Source organism: Limanda limanda, chromosome 15 (assembly GCF_963576545.1).
Source record: "Limanda limanda chromosome 15, fLimLim1.1, whole genome shotgun sequence".
NCBI classification, from domain to species: Eukaryota; Metazoa; Chordata; class Actinopteri; order Pleuronectiformes; family Pleuronectidae; genus Limanda; species Limanda limanda.
The window spans coordinates 12,010,226-12,027,472 of record NC_083650.1 but is presented as its reverse complement, the minus strand read 5'-3'; the positions used below and the strand labels follow the sequence as shown (position 1 = coordinate 12,027,472).

The window sequence follows — 17,247 nt, the reverse complement described above, 5'->3', positions numbered from 1 at the left end:
GAGAAATCCCATTCTTTGTTTTTTAAAGGTACACCTCTTTCCCTCCCTCTCTCCCTGTTCCTCTCCTAAAGACCCTCCCTCTCTCCCTCCTCTGATTCCCTTCTCTCCCTCCCTCTCTCTGCCTTTGCTGCCAGTCTTTCCCAGGCTTCCAAGCAGTCAACTTGACAGCAGCAGTCAGAGCGTGTCAGCTTTCTACGGGATTGTAAAGAGTCCGTGGGAGTCACACGCCCCTGACTGAATTACTGGAGATCAGAGCCGTGAAGCTGTCCTTCGCTGTCCGCCCCGGGGAAGGTGAGTTAAAGCAAACAGCTCAATGCTCCTTCTGCTTTCCTCTTTCTTTTAATGTGTCCTCTTGTCACCCTTGCACCTTCTCACTCACACCTGTATACCTCCACTGGTGCCTGGACCTAGAGGAGCTGCTCAGACAGCTGGTTCCCACAGTCCCAGTTTGTACAGTAAATATCCTCAGTGTAAGGTGTCTTTGAAATTAGAGGGGAAACACAATCGTAGACTGTTTTCTGTTTTTTGAAGGAAGAACACGTGTTTAGTAAGTGTGGAGCTTCGCCCTCGTGAGGTTGTTTGCTTAAAAGAGTTACACCTAAAGGACTTTCAGTTTACACAGTGATAATATTTAAATTCCATGCAGGCAGAATGGGGTAAACAGAGGTGATGTGGGCGTCTCAGGCGGTTGCATGTTTTCTGTGTGTTTACATGCAGCACAGCATTGGCAGCACAATCCAGACAGGTTATATTCCTTATCCGTGTCTCACCTTGTTTTGTTTTAACTTTAAATGTCAGCACATCCTGTACTCCAAGAGAGAAAAGTTTCTGGATATCTGTCCCCTGAAGCGGAGGCTGGGAAATGAAATTGGTGTTAGTTAAACATTAGGATTTCACCACCGGCACTGATGAAACATGCCTCTCTGTGTTTCATCGATAAAAATAGCAGCAGTTCTTTTGTCCATTGCCATTTTGTAATGAAACAGCACTGTGATTCTCTCTGTGTGACTCAGTCTGTGGGTTTCTTCTCCAAGCTTTAACCCTTTGATACACAACATGGGTCAAAAGTTCTATATCTATTCAGTGAATGAATTTGCTTATTCAGTTTTTCAGCTATTCCCAAATTAAAGAGTTACACCCAAAGGACTTTCAGTTTACACAGTGCACAGAGAAATATTTACACGGTTCATAGAACCACGTAACGCGTAACGCATTATTGATCATCATAAATCCTTATTTATGGATTTAAGGTAATTTTTTCAATAAAAAACATGTTTGTGTCACTACCCTTCTATTGTTTCTTTGCTAGATTCTTTCATAGCTTATTCTACATTCTTCATTTAGGAGAAGGCTGTTTTGATGGGATAGACGATGAGTTTTCTATCTCATCAAAGGAGCCTTCTACATTTAGCTGGATTCTAAGACACACCTGTAAGTCATAGCTTAATCCTGTGGACCATAGTGTAGGTCCTCAGCATCAGAGATTTCAGACTCCAAGAAGTGCCTGCTCATTTTCCTTATCCTGTTCTTCATACAGCATCTTTATTAACATGTCAACAGTAAGAATTTATTTGCTATATTTTTTTAAATAGATGTATTTTATCATTTAATATTCAAAGTTTTCATTCAATATTTTGTTTTTGATTACCACAAATCATTGTTTTCCTTTTTTTTCTTTCTTACGTTATAAAGAAATATACATCACTTTTAAACACATGGGTCAAAAATCACCCAAACAGTATGTATTCACTATGGAACACCATTCATTTCAAGCTGAGAGCTTGTGGGTGTGTCTTGAAATCCAGTTTTCTTAATAAAGGAGGCTCCTTTGATGACATCGACAATGAGTCTTCTATGTCTTCAAAGGAGCTTTCTCCTATAAACAAAATATAGCAAAGGAACACTCACCTGTGCATGAAAAAACAAAGTAAAGGAATACAGGTCATTTGTGACCCATGTTGTGCCTTAGAAGGGTTTTGCACAGCTTGTGTATCAAAGGGTTAATTCTCCTGCCTCCTCAGAGTGTTTGTGTCATTGTATTCACTCGTTTCCATTTTTGGTCTTGTTTTCAGATGATTTAAAAACCTGTGCCATGAAGTGATCACTCTACAAACCAGTTTTCCCCACCCGCCTCACCTGTAATCATGTGGTTGTGCGAGAGAACGAGGGGTGTGTGGAGGCCGCAGGGCAGTGGTGGAGTGCTGAGAGCCTGCGTTGCAGTGATGCTGCTGGGGCTCAGCCTGTCCCAGGCGGGCCCCCCACAGACCGCCTGTCCGGCTGCGGCCCCGCTGGACCTCACCGAGGTGGTTTACCAGGACACGACAGCGAAGGACACCGGCCTGGGGTTTATGGTCCCTCTGATCCAGTCCTTCCTCCACACAGTCCAGCCGAACCCATTCCCTGAAGGTAAGTCAACACTAAACCTAACCCGAACCTTTTAACCTTTTAAGAATGTGTTTTATTTTGTGTGCTTTCAATTTTGAGTGTTTTTATTCAGTCAGTCCCTGTGGGCTCGTGCCCTCGTTCTAAACAGACCCTTATTCCTGCTCTGACCAACGAAGACTCAAGTCTGTTCAGACTCACATATCCTTTTCTTTTTCTGTGCATGTGGCTAAGTCTGAACAAGACCCACTCACAGGTTAAAACATTGAAATTGACAATTTTTAACTCATTCATTTTATTTTAACTAGGTTTTTGTTCATTCAATATTGTCCGGGCTCTGGCTTACAGATCAGCCAGCAGCGATTTAAATTACATGAAAATCTTTTGGCTTTCCTGGGCTGGGCATCATTCTCTTACAGGGGGCAAAGGTGTAAACCATCAGTTTGAACCTTTCCTGCTCTGCAGTGACCCTGCCCATACAAAAAGCCAACGGTATTGGTAAATCAATAAGGGAATGGGAATTCCTGTATTTTCCCCTGTCAATCATTAACCTTTGTGCCCGCTCTTAGTCCAGCGTCTCCTGTGACTCAAACTTGAGACTCACCTTTGCCAAACCCTCTGTCCCTGTGATGGGTCTCAATTGCTCCGTAAACCCTTCTCGGTTTCGTACATTACATCCTGCTTGGTATTGTTAACACAATGACACAGCAATCCTTGGTTTACCTTTGTCTGAAGTCATTGAAATCTAGACAAAGGTTCAGCCATTTGTAATGGTGGACCCAGTGTTGTCAAAAATAAAGAGATTAATTCATATGATAGTCGCTTAATGTTGCATTCAGTAACTTGTGTTTAACTTTAAAAGCTTGTTGTGTGTTTACTGTTTTTTTCCTAAAACACTTTGTGCTATTGCACCATGATAAGGCAGATTGTTTGACTGCAAAGGCTAAACTGTGGCTTCTGCTGCATGAAAAAAACAGTAACCCGTAGGTTATAAATATCACTAAGTAAACAAATGGGTTTCACTCCACAGCTTTAAACAGGATATTACAATAAGCTGCCAATCAACATTTTCTGTATTTAATAGCTAGAAAGATGAAACCCAGTTAGCATATGGACGTGAGCCTAAAGTGGTCAACTCGTGAAATATCAAATTTAGCCCAAATATCCCGATGCAAATGCAGACCTTTCATCTGCTTTTGAGATTGAGACTGAGGCTGATGCTGCGGCTGAGGTCGATGACGTCTCTGCTTTCACTGCCCCCCCCCCCCCCCCCCCCCCCAACGCATCATGCTCACCAAACCTATATGTAACTTGAAAAACATGCGGTGCTCTCGGCAAGATGTGGATTGGAACCAAAAGTGGCTCATGCGGCAAATGGTGATTATGGCCCAATAGCACAAAACTATTTTGGGCCACCTTTGGCACCTTTGGTTGACGTGCTGTATTGCTATTGGCTAACTTGCTGCCCAGATTTGGCAGACAGGAGCCGACCGCCCAAGTGCCTCACTCCACGTGTGATGTGGGCCGGGTGACAGAGTGGCAGTGTGACAGTGTGGACCAAATCAGTTCCAAAACAATATCGCTATGTGGGAAACTGCCTCATACAAGCAAACAAGCAACACTCAAATTGTCACAACCTGGCTACTAATGACTGGAGATTAATACATTTATATTTAAGGGGCTTGTTTCAGATTTGTGAAATATCTCATCCGGTTTATTAAAGGTTAAACTAACCATCCATTTGCTCTTTGTTGCCTGATTTAAGGATCAGAGGTCGTCCTTTTATTCTAGATCAAACACCTGATTGGGCCTCGGTCCTAAATTACACCTGATACAAATTGTTTGACTCCTGTAACATGATTTTTTTTTACTTTTAGCTAATTGATCATGTTTACATCATGATAACTGTTTTAAATGAAACTTATTTTTTGCCATTTGATTTTAGGCTTACAACTTTACACTTTGCCAGGGATGGCTGTGTTGTTATTAGTATGTACTGTCCCTGAAAAACAAACTTAATGAGAAAATGCTTATATAATGAGAAATTAATCTAAAGTAAAGCTTTTCAACATAAAATACCTCAGGTTGAGGGAAAACCACACAAACATTTCCAGGATATTTATGTCATGCTACCATCTGATGTTACACACACACACAGAAACGGTGAAAAACGACACAAAAAGATTGTGTGAGGAACACCCGAACAACTAATCTTCTCAGTTACCTGTTCACCTCGTGAATAACCACCACAATAACACGGCTCGTGGGACCATAGAGGGCAGGTTTTGTTTGTTTCTTTTTATTTAAGTTTGTGTGCGCAAAAATGTAATCTCTCCTCCTGACCGCCCTTGTTTCCTAGTAACCACAAGATGGAGGTGTCAGATTTCAAGTTTTACAAAGCGAGAGATTACAATGTTTGAACGCAGCACAGGACACGTTGTCCCCATTCCTGGATTTATTTTACAGGGACAAGTGTGAGAGCGGCTGGTGGTGGACAGTAGTAATTAGCAATGAGCTTTTCCAGGCCTCTAAAATCTGTGTTTCTGAAGTTTTTTAAAAGAGTGTTTCCTGTTTCTTTCCAGAGATAATCTTGAAAACAATCAACAGTTATCCACAAGTGACGTCAGATCAAGAGCTCATTAAAAAAGTGAGTGTTCATGAGTTTGACATATATGTCACATGTACAAATCAGACATATCCTTGGGCTGGAAACCTGAGACCCTTTTTATGTTGGAGCATTCACAAGAATGCCGACTGAAGTAACCAAAACCTCCTCATGTGCTCTGATGGTGGACTGACACCAGAGAAGAGTAAAAACACATTTAATCAACGTCTCGCTTTGTTAGAGACGGACCAACGAGACAATGTCGCAGTCACTTGAAATTGATATTTGTTCTTTTTAGCTGTGATACATGTTTGTGTGTGTGTGTGTGTGTGTTCAGGCCGTGCAGTATGAAGTGGGTTTCCTGGTGTGCGCAGCAATCGGCGTCCTGTACATCGTCCTGATGCCCATTGTGGGCTTCTTCTTGGCGTGCTGCCGCTGCTGTGGCAACTGCGGCGGGAGGATGTACCAGAAGCAGACGTCCTCCATCGACTGTCGCAGGAAAACTCTCTACTGGAGCACACTCGTCACCACACTTATTATCCTGTGAGTGTGAATGTATGTGCGTGTACTCATTTTTTATACAGTTTTAGGACCTTTTCCAGCATAAACACTGACCTAATGGGGACCACAAATAGACAGAGAGGCTAATTTGTCCTCATAGGGAAAATGGCTTGTAGCACTAATCACAGGACATCAACAAACATAAACAAAACTTATACAGAATGTCGAAAGCACAATAAATAGTTTTTATTGAGACAAAAAAACATGTCTGAGGTCCTGGTTGAGGTTAAGATTAAAGCTAGGCATAGATTGGTCATGGTTAAGATTCGGGATATGGTTAGAGTTAGGTTTTTGATCACCATAATGACGTGTTATCAAAAATGTGTGTTGGAAAATAGCTTAAATGTGAGTGTCTCAGTGCCTGTGTGCAACGCCCTAATTTCTGAATTATGTTGTTGTGTGTGTGTGTGTGTTTGTTTTTATAGCGCTGGAAACATTTGCATGTTCAGAAGCAATGAAGCCCTCAAAGTGAGCGTGGATGACACTCCAGTGCAGCTCAACAAAACTTTTGACAACATGCAGACCTTCCTCACAGCTGTGCCTAAGGTAAGAGAAACCCTCTTGTTGATGGGGGTGCATCGTATGGAGGTCAATTGTGTGGGACCTCGGTGAGTCGGCAATTATCAATACTGGCTGACTTATTGCTCCTTTCCTCTCAAACACTCACGACCAGGACTGGGAATTAGCCTGTGGTTGTTTGGGATTGCTCACATTATTTCCCCGCAGCAACCGATCATCAATCTGCTGAGAATCGACAAGCTTTTGTGCGAGATGCAAACAGAGCTCCAGTTCTATCCAGTTGGTCCTGTGATTAATTAGCAGTCTCTGCAGTGTCAATACACTTATCTCACACTACAGGAGAGCGAGGAAAGGTCGCGGGGAGAGATATGCTCGTGTTGTATACGTTACTTTTTATATCCTAAGCCACTATTTACAATTAGCGCATGTAAATCAGTCCGAAATGTTGCATTTCAACCCACATCTTACAGTTTGTTTTTCCTCCAGCAAATTCAGGAGGTGCTAGATGAGAGCAGCAACACCATACAGGAGGTCACCAGAAACCTAGATGGTAAGAGGAGGGGGGGGAAGCAATAATGTTCAAACAGAGGAACCACTTTACTCGTTGTTTACTCTGCTCTGGTCGCACCATATTAACCCTCTCTTCGCCTGCGTGTGACTCAGAAATCGGGCCCAAGCTGGGAGCAGAGATCCAGAGGCAATTCAAGGGAACTCTGGACCAGGCGTTGCTCCCTGTGAAACGTCTGAACCAAGGTATGGTGAGCCTGCATGCTGCGTCCTGTTCCAGTCTGAGCGTGTCAAATCATGAGTGAATATCTGACGGGAGATCAGGAGGAGTGGCTGGAGTCCTTGCTCATACATGCACTATGCAGCTTCACTACATTTCAATTCTTATGCTAAAGTTGGATAAAGTGATCGTTGTCCTTTTTGTTCACCATCTGGTTATGGATGTTGCTGCATAATAAAAAGGAAAGGAAGAGAATAGATATTATGGCACTCACTAAAGTACATACTTCCCCCCAAGGCCCAAAAGATTGCTTAAGGTCAATGAAGCTTCATCAAATTCCCCACACACTCATAGATATCAGTCGTCTGAATGTGCCATATTTTTTTCCATCAAAATCCAAGAGTATTATTCAATATCACCATCTCTTAAGAATGAGCTTGACCAGTAGCCCCCATTTCCCCGAAAAGTACATAGGTGCACCACTTGTTATGAATTGAAAGATAAAACATAATAAGAGAATAAAATGCTTAAAGACAATTCATCTGCTTTTGAGATTGAGACTGAGGCTGATGCTGCGGCTGAGGTCGATGACGTCTCTGCTTTCACCCGCCTTCCCCCCCACGCATCATGCTATGTCACTACTCGCCTGCACCACCCGAGGAGGGTGCGTGCTGTTGGGCGTGACCCTTATCTGCATGTCTCCTTTGATTGTTAAAGAATACAAATAACCACCATATGATCCCTTCATTATCCCATATTTGCAAATACTTGGGCTACAGAACGCCATCCATCCATCTTTCTATATTCTATGCACTGAGGGAGCGGCAGGTTAATGCATGGACAGTTTTTTCCAGTGCATCACAGGGTTAAGAATATAGAAACAAATAACCACTCACACCTATGGTCAATTAACAAAAAGTAAAGTATTTTAACCTGTGTACACGCTTACTTGGATCGTTTCCTGTGTGTAGTGGTTTATAATACGAGTATTGATTGTATGTCTACTTTATGTTCCAGGAAGTTTACGAGAAGGTTTTTGTAATCTTCAGCAATAACAAAATACCTAATCCAGCATGAAGTCATCATTGTTTGTACATGAGGTCCAGCAGAGCGTCATGGAACATATTTGTAATGCTTGACTAAAAGCAGCTGGATAACGTTGCTCTTAATGATTGTTGGTTCTTCTCGTGCTTCCGTTTTATTCTGAGCTTCCATTCAGCTCTTTACGCTGCTTTTGATTTCCAAGCTGAGTAGGTGGTGAATGTTTTAGAATGATTATTGCTTTTGTGCATACTAAGTATTTGTCTTTTTCAATTGCATGATCAGAGACCAGCAGCATCAGTGTTCAACTCAAAGAGCTGGACTCGTCATTGGTTCAGCTGCAGTCCAGCGTGGACCAAGTCCAGGGCAACTTCAGGGATGTTAAAGCCCGCATCGATCTGACTCTATCCAACCCAAACTGTCCTCTCTGCCCAGCCCTGAAGGCAGTGGTACAGACCCAAACACTGGACATCCCTGTCACTGTAAGTCCTGATTTTATGCCTCCTAGTATGTAAAATCACATATATCTTTGTTTTTTACTTCTTGAATGGAGGATTTGAACAATACAGGGAAATTAATCAAGGTTGTTCTTGGCACTCACTCCAGAGTGTTTTAGATAAAAAAACAAAAAAGAAACACTCTATACAGACAAAGAAACAGATTTTATCATTAAGCAACAGCAGGAAGAATCATTTATGTAATAAAAGATCCTCTGACGCACAATGAGACACTGACACATGCTTTGTTTGAACAGCTGATATGTTCTCTGCCCATCTGCTCTTCTCTATTTTCTCCTACACTCTTCTGTCTCTGATAAGTTCAGTCTGTCTCCTCTTCTGTTGTCTCCTCTCCTCTCATCTTATCTCCTCTCCTCGTTTAGATACTATTCACTCTTCCTCATTCCATTCATTCATTCATTCATTCATTCATTCATTCATTGTTTTGCTGAACTCTGCTGCCTCCTCCTGTCCGATAAAAGTAAAACATGACTGTTCACAGATCACCATCCCGAACGAGCTCCAGTCTGCAGTGGATGAAGTCGTCAGAATCAACCTCTCGGCGAAAATCGAGGAGGTTTGTGCCCCCCCCCAAAATAAAATCACGTCTCTTTTATGATAACACAAAGCCAGCTTTTCACACGTCAGAGTCGGTGGACAGATTGTGAGAGGGAGGGTGAACAAGTTTTAACCAGACATAATTGCTTTAAATGTGACTAATTGATTTTTAAGCCAAAGTAAGCGCATAAAATCCTTGTAAAAAGAGATGACTCTGTGCGTTCTTTTTTATTTATTGCAGACAGATAAACACTGGTCTTTATTTCAGGTGGAGAGTTCTTTTGCCAGCATCCCTCAGACAGTGGCCAAAGAAACCGAGGATATGGTTCGAAGTACGTGAGCACATTCACTTCAATTTCAGATACTAGTCTATTGCTCATTGATTGGTAGTATTAGTTTGTCCATATGGTAAATTTTAAATAAGATATATTTATGTCTGTGTGTGTGTGTATGTGTTAGGAAGCAAGCAGCAGTTGAGTGACGTACAAACACAGATCTCCGAGATTTCCACTATGATCCCTCTGACCAGTCTGACGAAAATATCTGAGAGTCTGAGCCAAGTGCACGGACAAATCAACGTTGTCACAGCAGAGGTCAAGAAATACGAGTACATCAGGTAAAGCATCTGCAAACTGCAAACGCACATGATCGGTGGATGAAACGCCTGCAGATCCAATTATTGTGTGTGTGTTCTGGTCTCCAGATGGGGTGTGTGTGTTTTCCTGTGCTGCGTGGTGCTCCTGGTTGTGGTGTGTAACCTCCTGGGTCTGGTCCTGGGCCCTCTGGGTCTGACGCCCTCAGAAGATCCCACCAAGCGATCCTGCACGTCCGACTCTGGAGGCACCTTCCTCGTGATGTGAGTGCTGCGTTGGTTTGAGTCAAATGTTTTTTTTTTTTTAACTTCCTGAGCTCTTGGTTGACCTCTGACCTGGATGTGGTTGCAGGGGTGCAGGGTTCAGCTTCCTCTTCTCCTGGCTGTTCATGATCGTGGTGGTGCTGCTGTTCCTTGTGGGGGGGAACGTTTACGTCCTGGTCTGTCGGCCCTGGAACGATGGACAACTGCTGAAGGTAGCGAGATATAACACATACACACGCACAGGTCATAAGGTACAAAAATACTGCAAATTATGTCTTGAATATTTTTGTGTTAATATTATTGCCTCTTCTGTCCACAGTTCATTGATTCGACAAATTTAAGTACACAGATAACTCAACCTTTAGGATTGGAAACAAAAATCTCTCTCTCTGAAATCTACAGGTATGTAATACTAGAACATAATAGTACTAATTTATAATGTGCAGGCATACACACCAGTTAGATTCATTCCTGGGCTCTTAAGTTACTGGCATGCATAATGCACTGTCAAGTCATTGAGTAATGTACAAATAAGTTTGACTTGATCTCACCTAATGTCTTTGTTTGCAGAGACTGTGAGGAAAACAAGCCTGTGTGGACAACACTCCACTTGAATGAATTAATAAACCTTGACGAAGTCCTCGATGTGTCCAAAGTGAGTTTCCTTATTGTCCTCACAATAACTTTATTTTATACGTGCTTCCCAGGGTCTTCAGAAATAGTCCCGCTGATTCTGAAGTCGAGCAGATGAGCTGCTCTCGAGAAAAATGAAGGATATCTGGATTCATATTCGCATGTAATCATTGAAGATGTTTTTCTCTGTCCGTCACACAGTACACAGAGCAGATCAAGAGGGAGTTTGAGAACACAGATATCCCTCTGTCCACCATCAATCTTCTAAGCCCGGAAGTTAAAAACCAGCTCAGTAGCTTCTCCTCCAAGGCCAAGGGTCTGGACTCCTCAGCCATCACCCAGCAGGTAGTTGTTATTCAGCTTTCATGTGTCGACAGAATGTGTAACTTCACTCTCACTCAATGTTTTTCCTTTTTCAAAACTTCACGATCAACTTTTCATTCATTACCAGCTTTAAAAAATATAATTCAATTGGTAACAAATTAACTGATGAATCAATTTGTATGTTTTTGCTTTTTGAACAAATTTATTTGTTCGTTGCCAAATCTTTTTCATCAGTCCCCCCATGAAACCACATTTATATTCACTAGATCCAGATTTGTATTTGGATCTGCGCACTAAGATCCATGAATTATTCTTTGAATGGTTAAATGCGCCCTTTCTCACAATGTTAAAGGAAATTGAAAAAAATTATATTCAGATTTTTCCCCCAGATCCATTCTGCATCCTTCCACCAAGTTCCGTGGTAATCTGTCTGGCAGTTTTTACAAAATCCTTTTCACAGACATAAAAAAACAACAAGTAAACTAACGAACAGGGGGGTGAAAACACAACCTCTTTGATGAATTTACTTAAAACATAACTGCCATTGTTATATTTGCCCATTGGTAAAAAAGGGCAACAAAGTCCTTTCATCTTTAGGCCTTTATATAAATTAATCCAAGCACATTTCCCACCCATAAATCATCAATTTCTTCCATTTATGAGTCAAACCACTTTCTCTCATTCAAAGCAAAAACCCTTTCCATGGTTTAAACCTCTCTCATGAATTCAAACCAGTGCTCTAGGTTTTCATATCCAACATGTAACTGTGACGCTTCTTTTTTTTATCTCTCGCAGATTAACAACGTTTCCAGGATCAATCTGAACACAACAGCAGATAAACTTGACTTGGCTGCGACTAAAGTGAGTGACGAGACATAATCATGCAGAAAACATAACCGTCTTATTGACTCTGTTTTGTCTATTAAAAATCCTAGCTGAATGTATTTTGTTATCATGTCCACATCGGATCTACTAACCAACAATTTGACTTGTCTCCAGGTGGACCCTCCAACTGATGCAGAGTTACGTGACGAGGCCAGTGACCTCAGGAAGATTCAGGCCAGCATAGAATCAACCATCATCCCACAACTGGTGAGGAGGTTTCCTTATCTTAGCTCGCATCTTTTCCCATGATTCTCATTCTGCTTTTCCTTCTTCTCGCGGTTAATTCATAAGCATAAACATCGTCATGCTTCCCCCTCCCCCCCCCCAGGAAAACCTGAATTCGAGTGTCGAGAGTCTTCAATCCATGACGGAGGAAATCAACGTGAGTGCACCGACAGCAAACTCATACACACTCTACTAGAGTACATTCCATACTGTTTAATCTTGTTAGTACTCGAGCCTGAGTGATATGGATTTCGGGGGGGAAAGATACCTCATTATAATCATGCATCTCATAATAAATAACTTAAAGAAAAAGAAAATCAGTACAATACAATAACATGTATATAACTTGAATGAAGACAAACATGAATGTAGAACAATGTACAATTGTACTGTCAAATATACAACGGTATTTCTTTATGATGATCTTTGAGTTTGGTTTTATCTCCATCTTGTTTTGATGACTCATCTCAATTTGAAGATGATCTGATAATAGCCCTGGTACAAGTACCTCAAAGTAAAATTGTGGAATATGGCCAAAATGGCCACTAAATGCAAAATAGCAGTCTTCCTGTTTTTTTTTTCCAAATTGCACTTTTAGACTTTTTTGTTTGTCTGGTCATGATACACCTGTGTACACCATTGATATAGCCTTTCAAATTATAACATCCCAGGTCAGAAAATAGAGCAAAAAAAATGAGGAAATGAGGCAATTTTGACCCATGAAATGGATTTCCAAAATTATTAAAATTGTTAAATAAAAGTATTGAAAATGTATACAAGCCAATTAAAGTAAAAAAAAAAAGAGTCAAATAAATCGCTTTGTCAATACAGGAGGTGCCAACGAGCAGAAGTTTGTTCTTCCTCTTGTTCTTTCTGTGCTTTATAACACGTTCTCCTCTCTGGTGCTTCCAGGGGACAGTGGGGGAGGTGCTGAGGAACGTGGAAGTAGCACAAGACTTCCTCAACACAAATACGCCACAGATCGTCAAGACCGTGAGTAGAGGGCTACGGGTCACATGAGTTAGAGAAAAAGAACAGAAAAAAGAAAAAGGGCTCCATGTGGTGTGTTAATGCCTGTGGTCGGTCAGCCATTGGGCTGGAGGGGGAGAAGCTGCTGTGGCTCAGCTCAGTGTGATGCTTGTTTGCTCTGCAGCCACAGGGCATGAATCACAATTATATTTTTTTCCTCAATTACAGTAATACATGCTTTTTAGTAATTAGTTAGTGGTTGCTCTGAGTTTGAAGGAGATACACCGAGGGGTCCAGGATGACACAGTTTTATTTCAGATATCTTGTACGATCCTAAAACTGAACACACCACACCAACTAGTCCCCTGCACCAAATTGTACACAATCATAGATTGTCATGATTAAATCTGCTTTTCATCTATCAAGATGAATGAATTATTCTTAGAGAAAATGTTGAAAATGTTAAGAAAAGAAAACTTCTCAGATTGTCGTCTACCATGTGAACTTTGAGGTAATCTCATACCAGTGTGTTAACGGTTTCCTCCAACAACGTCCTATAGAGTGTAATGTAAAGTTATAGAGTCTTTTTTGTTGCATTGAGTTGTTTCTTTAAACTTTTTGAACAGGCATGAAACATAGTTCACTAGAGAATAATTCTATTATTTAGTTATATACGGGTCACTCCAAAGCATTTACCCAGAATTCCCCATTGCTTCCAGTGCTTCCTCATGACTTCCCCACTGTAAAGCACGGGGAAAATGTGTGGAATTTACTCTCTGTCTCTCTCTCTCTCTCTCTCTCTCTCTCTCTCTCTCTCTCTCTCTCTCTCTCTCTCTCTCTCTCTCTCTCTCTCTCTCTCTCTCTCTCTCTGTCTCTCTCTCTCTCTCTCTCTCTCTCTCTCTCTCTCTCTCTCTCTCTCTCTCTCTCTCTCTCTCTCAATCTCTCTCTCTCTCTCTCAATCTCACAATCCCAGGAGAGCAGGAAATTTTTAGACTGTCAGCTGGGTTACTTCACCGCTTACGCTGACTGGGCCAAACTTGCGGTAAAGTCCATTCAAATATTTGCCTGCACTTGTTGAACTATAATACACATGTTTTCTTGTATTCGTGGACACATGAGTTCAGTTTTTGTGCAGAGGCCTTACCTGTGCCCTCTGCCTCAGATCACACAAAAGGTGGGCCGCTGTCAGCCGATAGCCGGAGCTCTGGACTCGGCGGAGATCATCGTCTGTCAGTACGTGGTCCAGTCTCTGGTGAGTCATCTTCAGCTGCACATATACACCCCTGTAGAAAAATTGTTTTGCACTGAACAAGAGCTTAATATTTCTTCTTTAAGTCCCTTTTCAACATTTTTCATCACCTGTGCTCTTCTCTCTTTGTAGAATGCATTCTGGTGCAGTCTGGGCTGGTGCTTGATCTTCTTCATCCCCAGCATCATCCTTTCTATCAAACTAGCCAAGTACTACAGGAGAATGAAGCGCTCTGACGTCTATGAGTAAGAAGCAAACACAGACACACACACATACACACACACACAACAAAACAACGACACACTTCTACAGAAACACATTTATCCATGTTTGTATATGTGCAGAAACTGATTTGTTTGGTCTGACGCTGCTTATGTCTTTGTTTCCAGCGAACACGTAGTTATGAACAGCATTCCACGGGCCCAGATGAAAATCCCCTGAGAGGACGGCCTCCTGTATAAAGCGGTAGAGCTTTAAAAGACTGCCTGCACCAGTGTGGCATCTCTTGACAGAGTAAAAACACTCCTGCACAGATGTGACGCATGGACGGGAAGTCCCAAGTGTTCGGTCGCTCTTCCCCTTCATTTCTTTATTATCCTATTTTCACGATAGAGTGGACGAGAAAGTCCGCTTGTTATACGACTGCAGTGGTCTTACAACACACCACACACACACTAACACAGTATCTGTTCACTGACCTCAGGGGGACACAAGGCAAAAGGGAATCTTCAGGGACATCGTTTTAAATGACCATTCGAAGAGATATATTTCATTTCATTGTTTTAGATCAATATTTTTGTATGGATTGAATGTACTGAGCCTGCTGCTGGACGATAGATTTATAACTTTAAAGCTGATTTTGAGTGTTTATATATAGTCATGTAGTTGTCTCATGCTTTCAAAGAAGGCATCAGTGTGTCACTGTGCCAACAGGTACCCGTAACGTACCGGGTTCCTCACGCTGTTTGGCGACCTAATTCCAATGGGAAACACTATTTACCTAAATAATAATTAAACTTGCACTAATGTTGGGAATCAAAGCACAATTCCTCTTGTGAATCATCAAATGACTTTTTTTTTGCTTATTTCTGTGACCAATAGCGAAAGCAGTCACCGTATCGTTGCTGTTTGAAACCTCAAAATGCAACTTTTTGATTTTCTTGACCTGTTTTTCTAAATTTAGATTTTAACTGAAGTGATTTGAAAATGATGATTTTTTGCACTTTTTAGCAGATTGTGTTTTTATCACTGTTAAATTCCTGCCAGCTGTTTTTGAAAATACTGTGAGAAATAAAAAAATCTGCTCTGAGTCTGCTCTGCATTTTTCTACCTTTTCGCTGTGACATGAGTGAAATCTCTGAGATCAGTCACTGTCTGTTTTCCACACATTCCATCAAAGTGCTTCTCACAGTGAATATCTCCAGCATGTCCGTTTGGATTGCATTATAACCCACTGCAGTATGTTAGAAACTACATTTAACAAAGTCCTATAGTTATCATCTAACAATCGCTCAGCTGCCACCGTCTCTCACATCTAAGCATGAACTACTACTGTACATGTAAATCCCATTTACACAGATGCAGTTATTACATGTTTTGAATTACTACGATAGAAAAAGATAGTGTGTCTTTGTGACCCTTATTAGTTCCACTCATCTCTGTTATCTCCACATGTTATTTATATGAAGGTCAAAGTTCACCTCTAAGTTCCCCCAGACACGTGACACTGTGTAGATGAATTAACACGCAGAGAGGAAACACTGAGCAGATGCGGAACGAACATATTCAAGTTTTTACAATAACACAAGCCTTGTTTGGTTTAGTGGATTCGATTATAACTTACTGACATATCTTGTGATTTCTTTCATTGTGTGTAAACTGTTTTTTAAGCAGATTACATTTTAAAAGCTGTAAAAGGTCTCACCATCCACACAGGTTGTTGCTTCTCTGTTAGGTTCCTCTATCCTGAGAAGCTATTTACTCGATGACATTGTTCTGTAACGTGGTTAAACCCTCAGTTAAATGAAGTTAACTAGTTACCCTGGGTTCAGGAGGAGCATGACACCTCTAATTTACATACTAGAACATGGAAACGCCACCCAGAGACTGCTAACCATTGTGCCACCATGACGGCCTGTTTAAATCATGGCTGGGTTTGAACCGCCACACTGAGTCTCCCTCCACCTCTAATGGTCTCCAGTATGTCCTCCCACAACAGCATACATCTCCTTCAACCCTCAATTCATCTTTCATCAACCACCGATACATCAATTTCTAGCAAACCGTTTAAATCCATGTGCCAAAGTGTCCCTGGGCAGAATGCTCGACTCCAAATGACAAACAGTGTGTGAGTGATGTTTGTGAGAAAGTGCTGCACATAAATCCATGGGTGTGAATGGGTGGATGGCAAAACTGAAATGTGAAGCGCTTTGATTGGTCATCAAGAATAGAAAAGTACCATATAAATACAGACCATTTACTGTTTTAATCATATATTCTCTTATGTAGTCCTTGCTGGTGAAACCTGATTTAGTTACTCCTGCAAGACACAATCAAGGACGAGCAAATGTCAGAGCAGCAGGCAGGGCCAGTCAGTTTCTGTTTAGGTGTTTTATTGTCTACTGGAGGCCTGTATCTATAATTAGAACGAGTGAATCAATGGCATTTCAGCACCTGCACGACTCAAAAACCTTGTAACACGAGAGGCCGGGGAAAAGAGAGACTCAATCTGGAGGACGAAAAAAAGAAGAGAGAGACACAAGAGCATGGGAGGGAGGGAGGAGGGAGGAGAACAGGGGGATGGGCTGCATGGGGGATTTTAGGTATCAGGTTATGACAGTTTCTGCAGCTCTGTGAGAAGGGTCAGCTTCTCATTACCCTCTGCATCTCACACTGAGGAGAGATGACTCACTACCCAGCCTCTTACACCTCTACACGAATCCCTGTGACTATAACCCTCCAGCGCTTCTGTGGTTATCAGAAGATTAAAAGGTCACGGCTGAACATTCCTCTTATAAAGGCTCTGACCGTGGAAACATTCAGGTACATTTACACACTCAAATCCTACCTGGATAACACAGCGTCTGCAGCTGTAAGAGGATTTAAACATGGAGGGGACATCGTGGAATTAAAAGAATAACACACATTGGACTCAGCCAAAGAGGTTTTTGTTTTGGTCTGTGTTTGTTTGTTATGAAAAAAATTACTCAACCCATT

General features: G+C 41.6%; 1 protein-coding gene across 1 annotated transcript; it reads left to right on the top strand.

Moving 5' to 3' along the window:
* Positions 1-139: 139 nt before the first annotated feature.
* Positions 140-15,341, top strand: prom2 (prominin 2). The gene is made up of 24 exons (XM_061087245.1): positions 140-291; positions 2,073-2,406; positions 4,965-5,029; positions 5,325-5,530; positions 5,974-6,094; positions 6,554-6,617; positions 6,731-6,820; positions 8,121-8,317; positions 8,835-8,909; positions 9,159-9,222; positions 9,350-9,506; positions 9,594-9,746; positions 9,835-9,958; positions 10,066-10,148; positions 10,317-10,401; positions 10,581-10,724; positions 11,499-11,564; positions 11,703-11,795; positions 11,917-11,970; positions 12,726-12,806; positions 13,756-13,824; positions 13,945-14,034; positions 14,164-14,276; positions 14,421-15,341. Exons 2-24 carry the CDS (start codon positions 2,145-2,147, stop codon positions 14,470-14,472), a joined length of 2,508 nt encoding a protein of 835 aa, XP_060943228.1. The 5' UTR covers positions 140-291; positions 2,073-2,144; the 3' UTR covers positions 14,473-15,341.
* Positions 15,342-17,247: the final 1,906 nt, after the last annotated feature.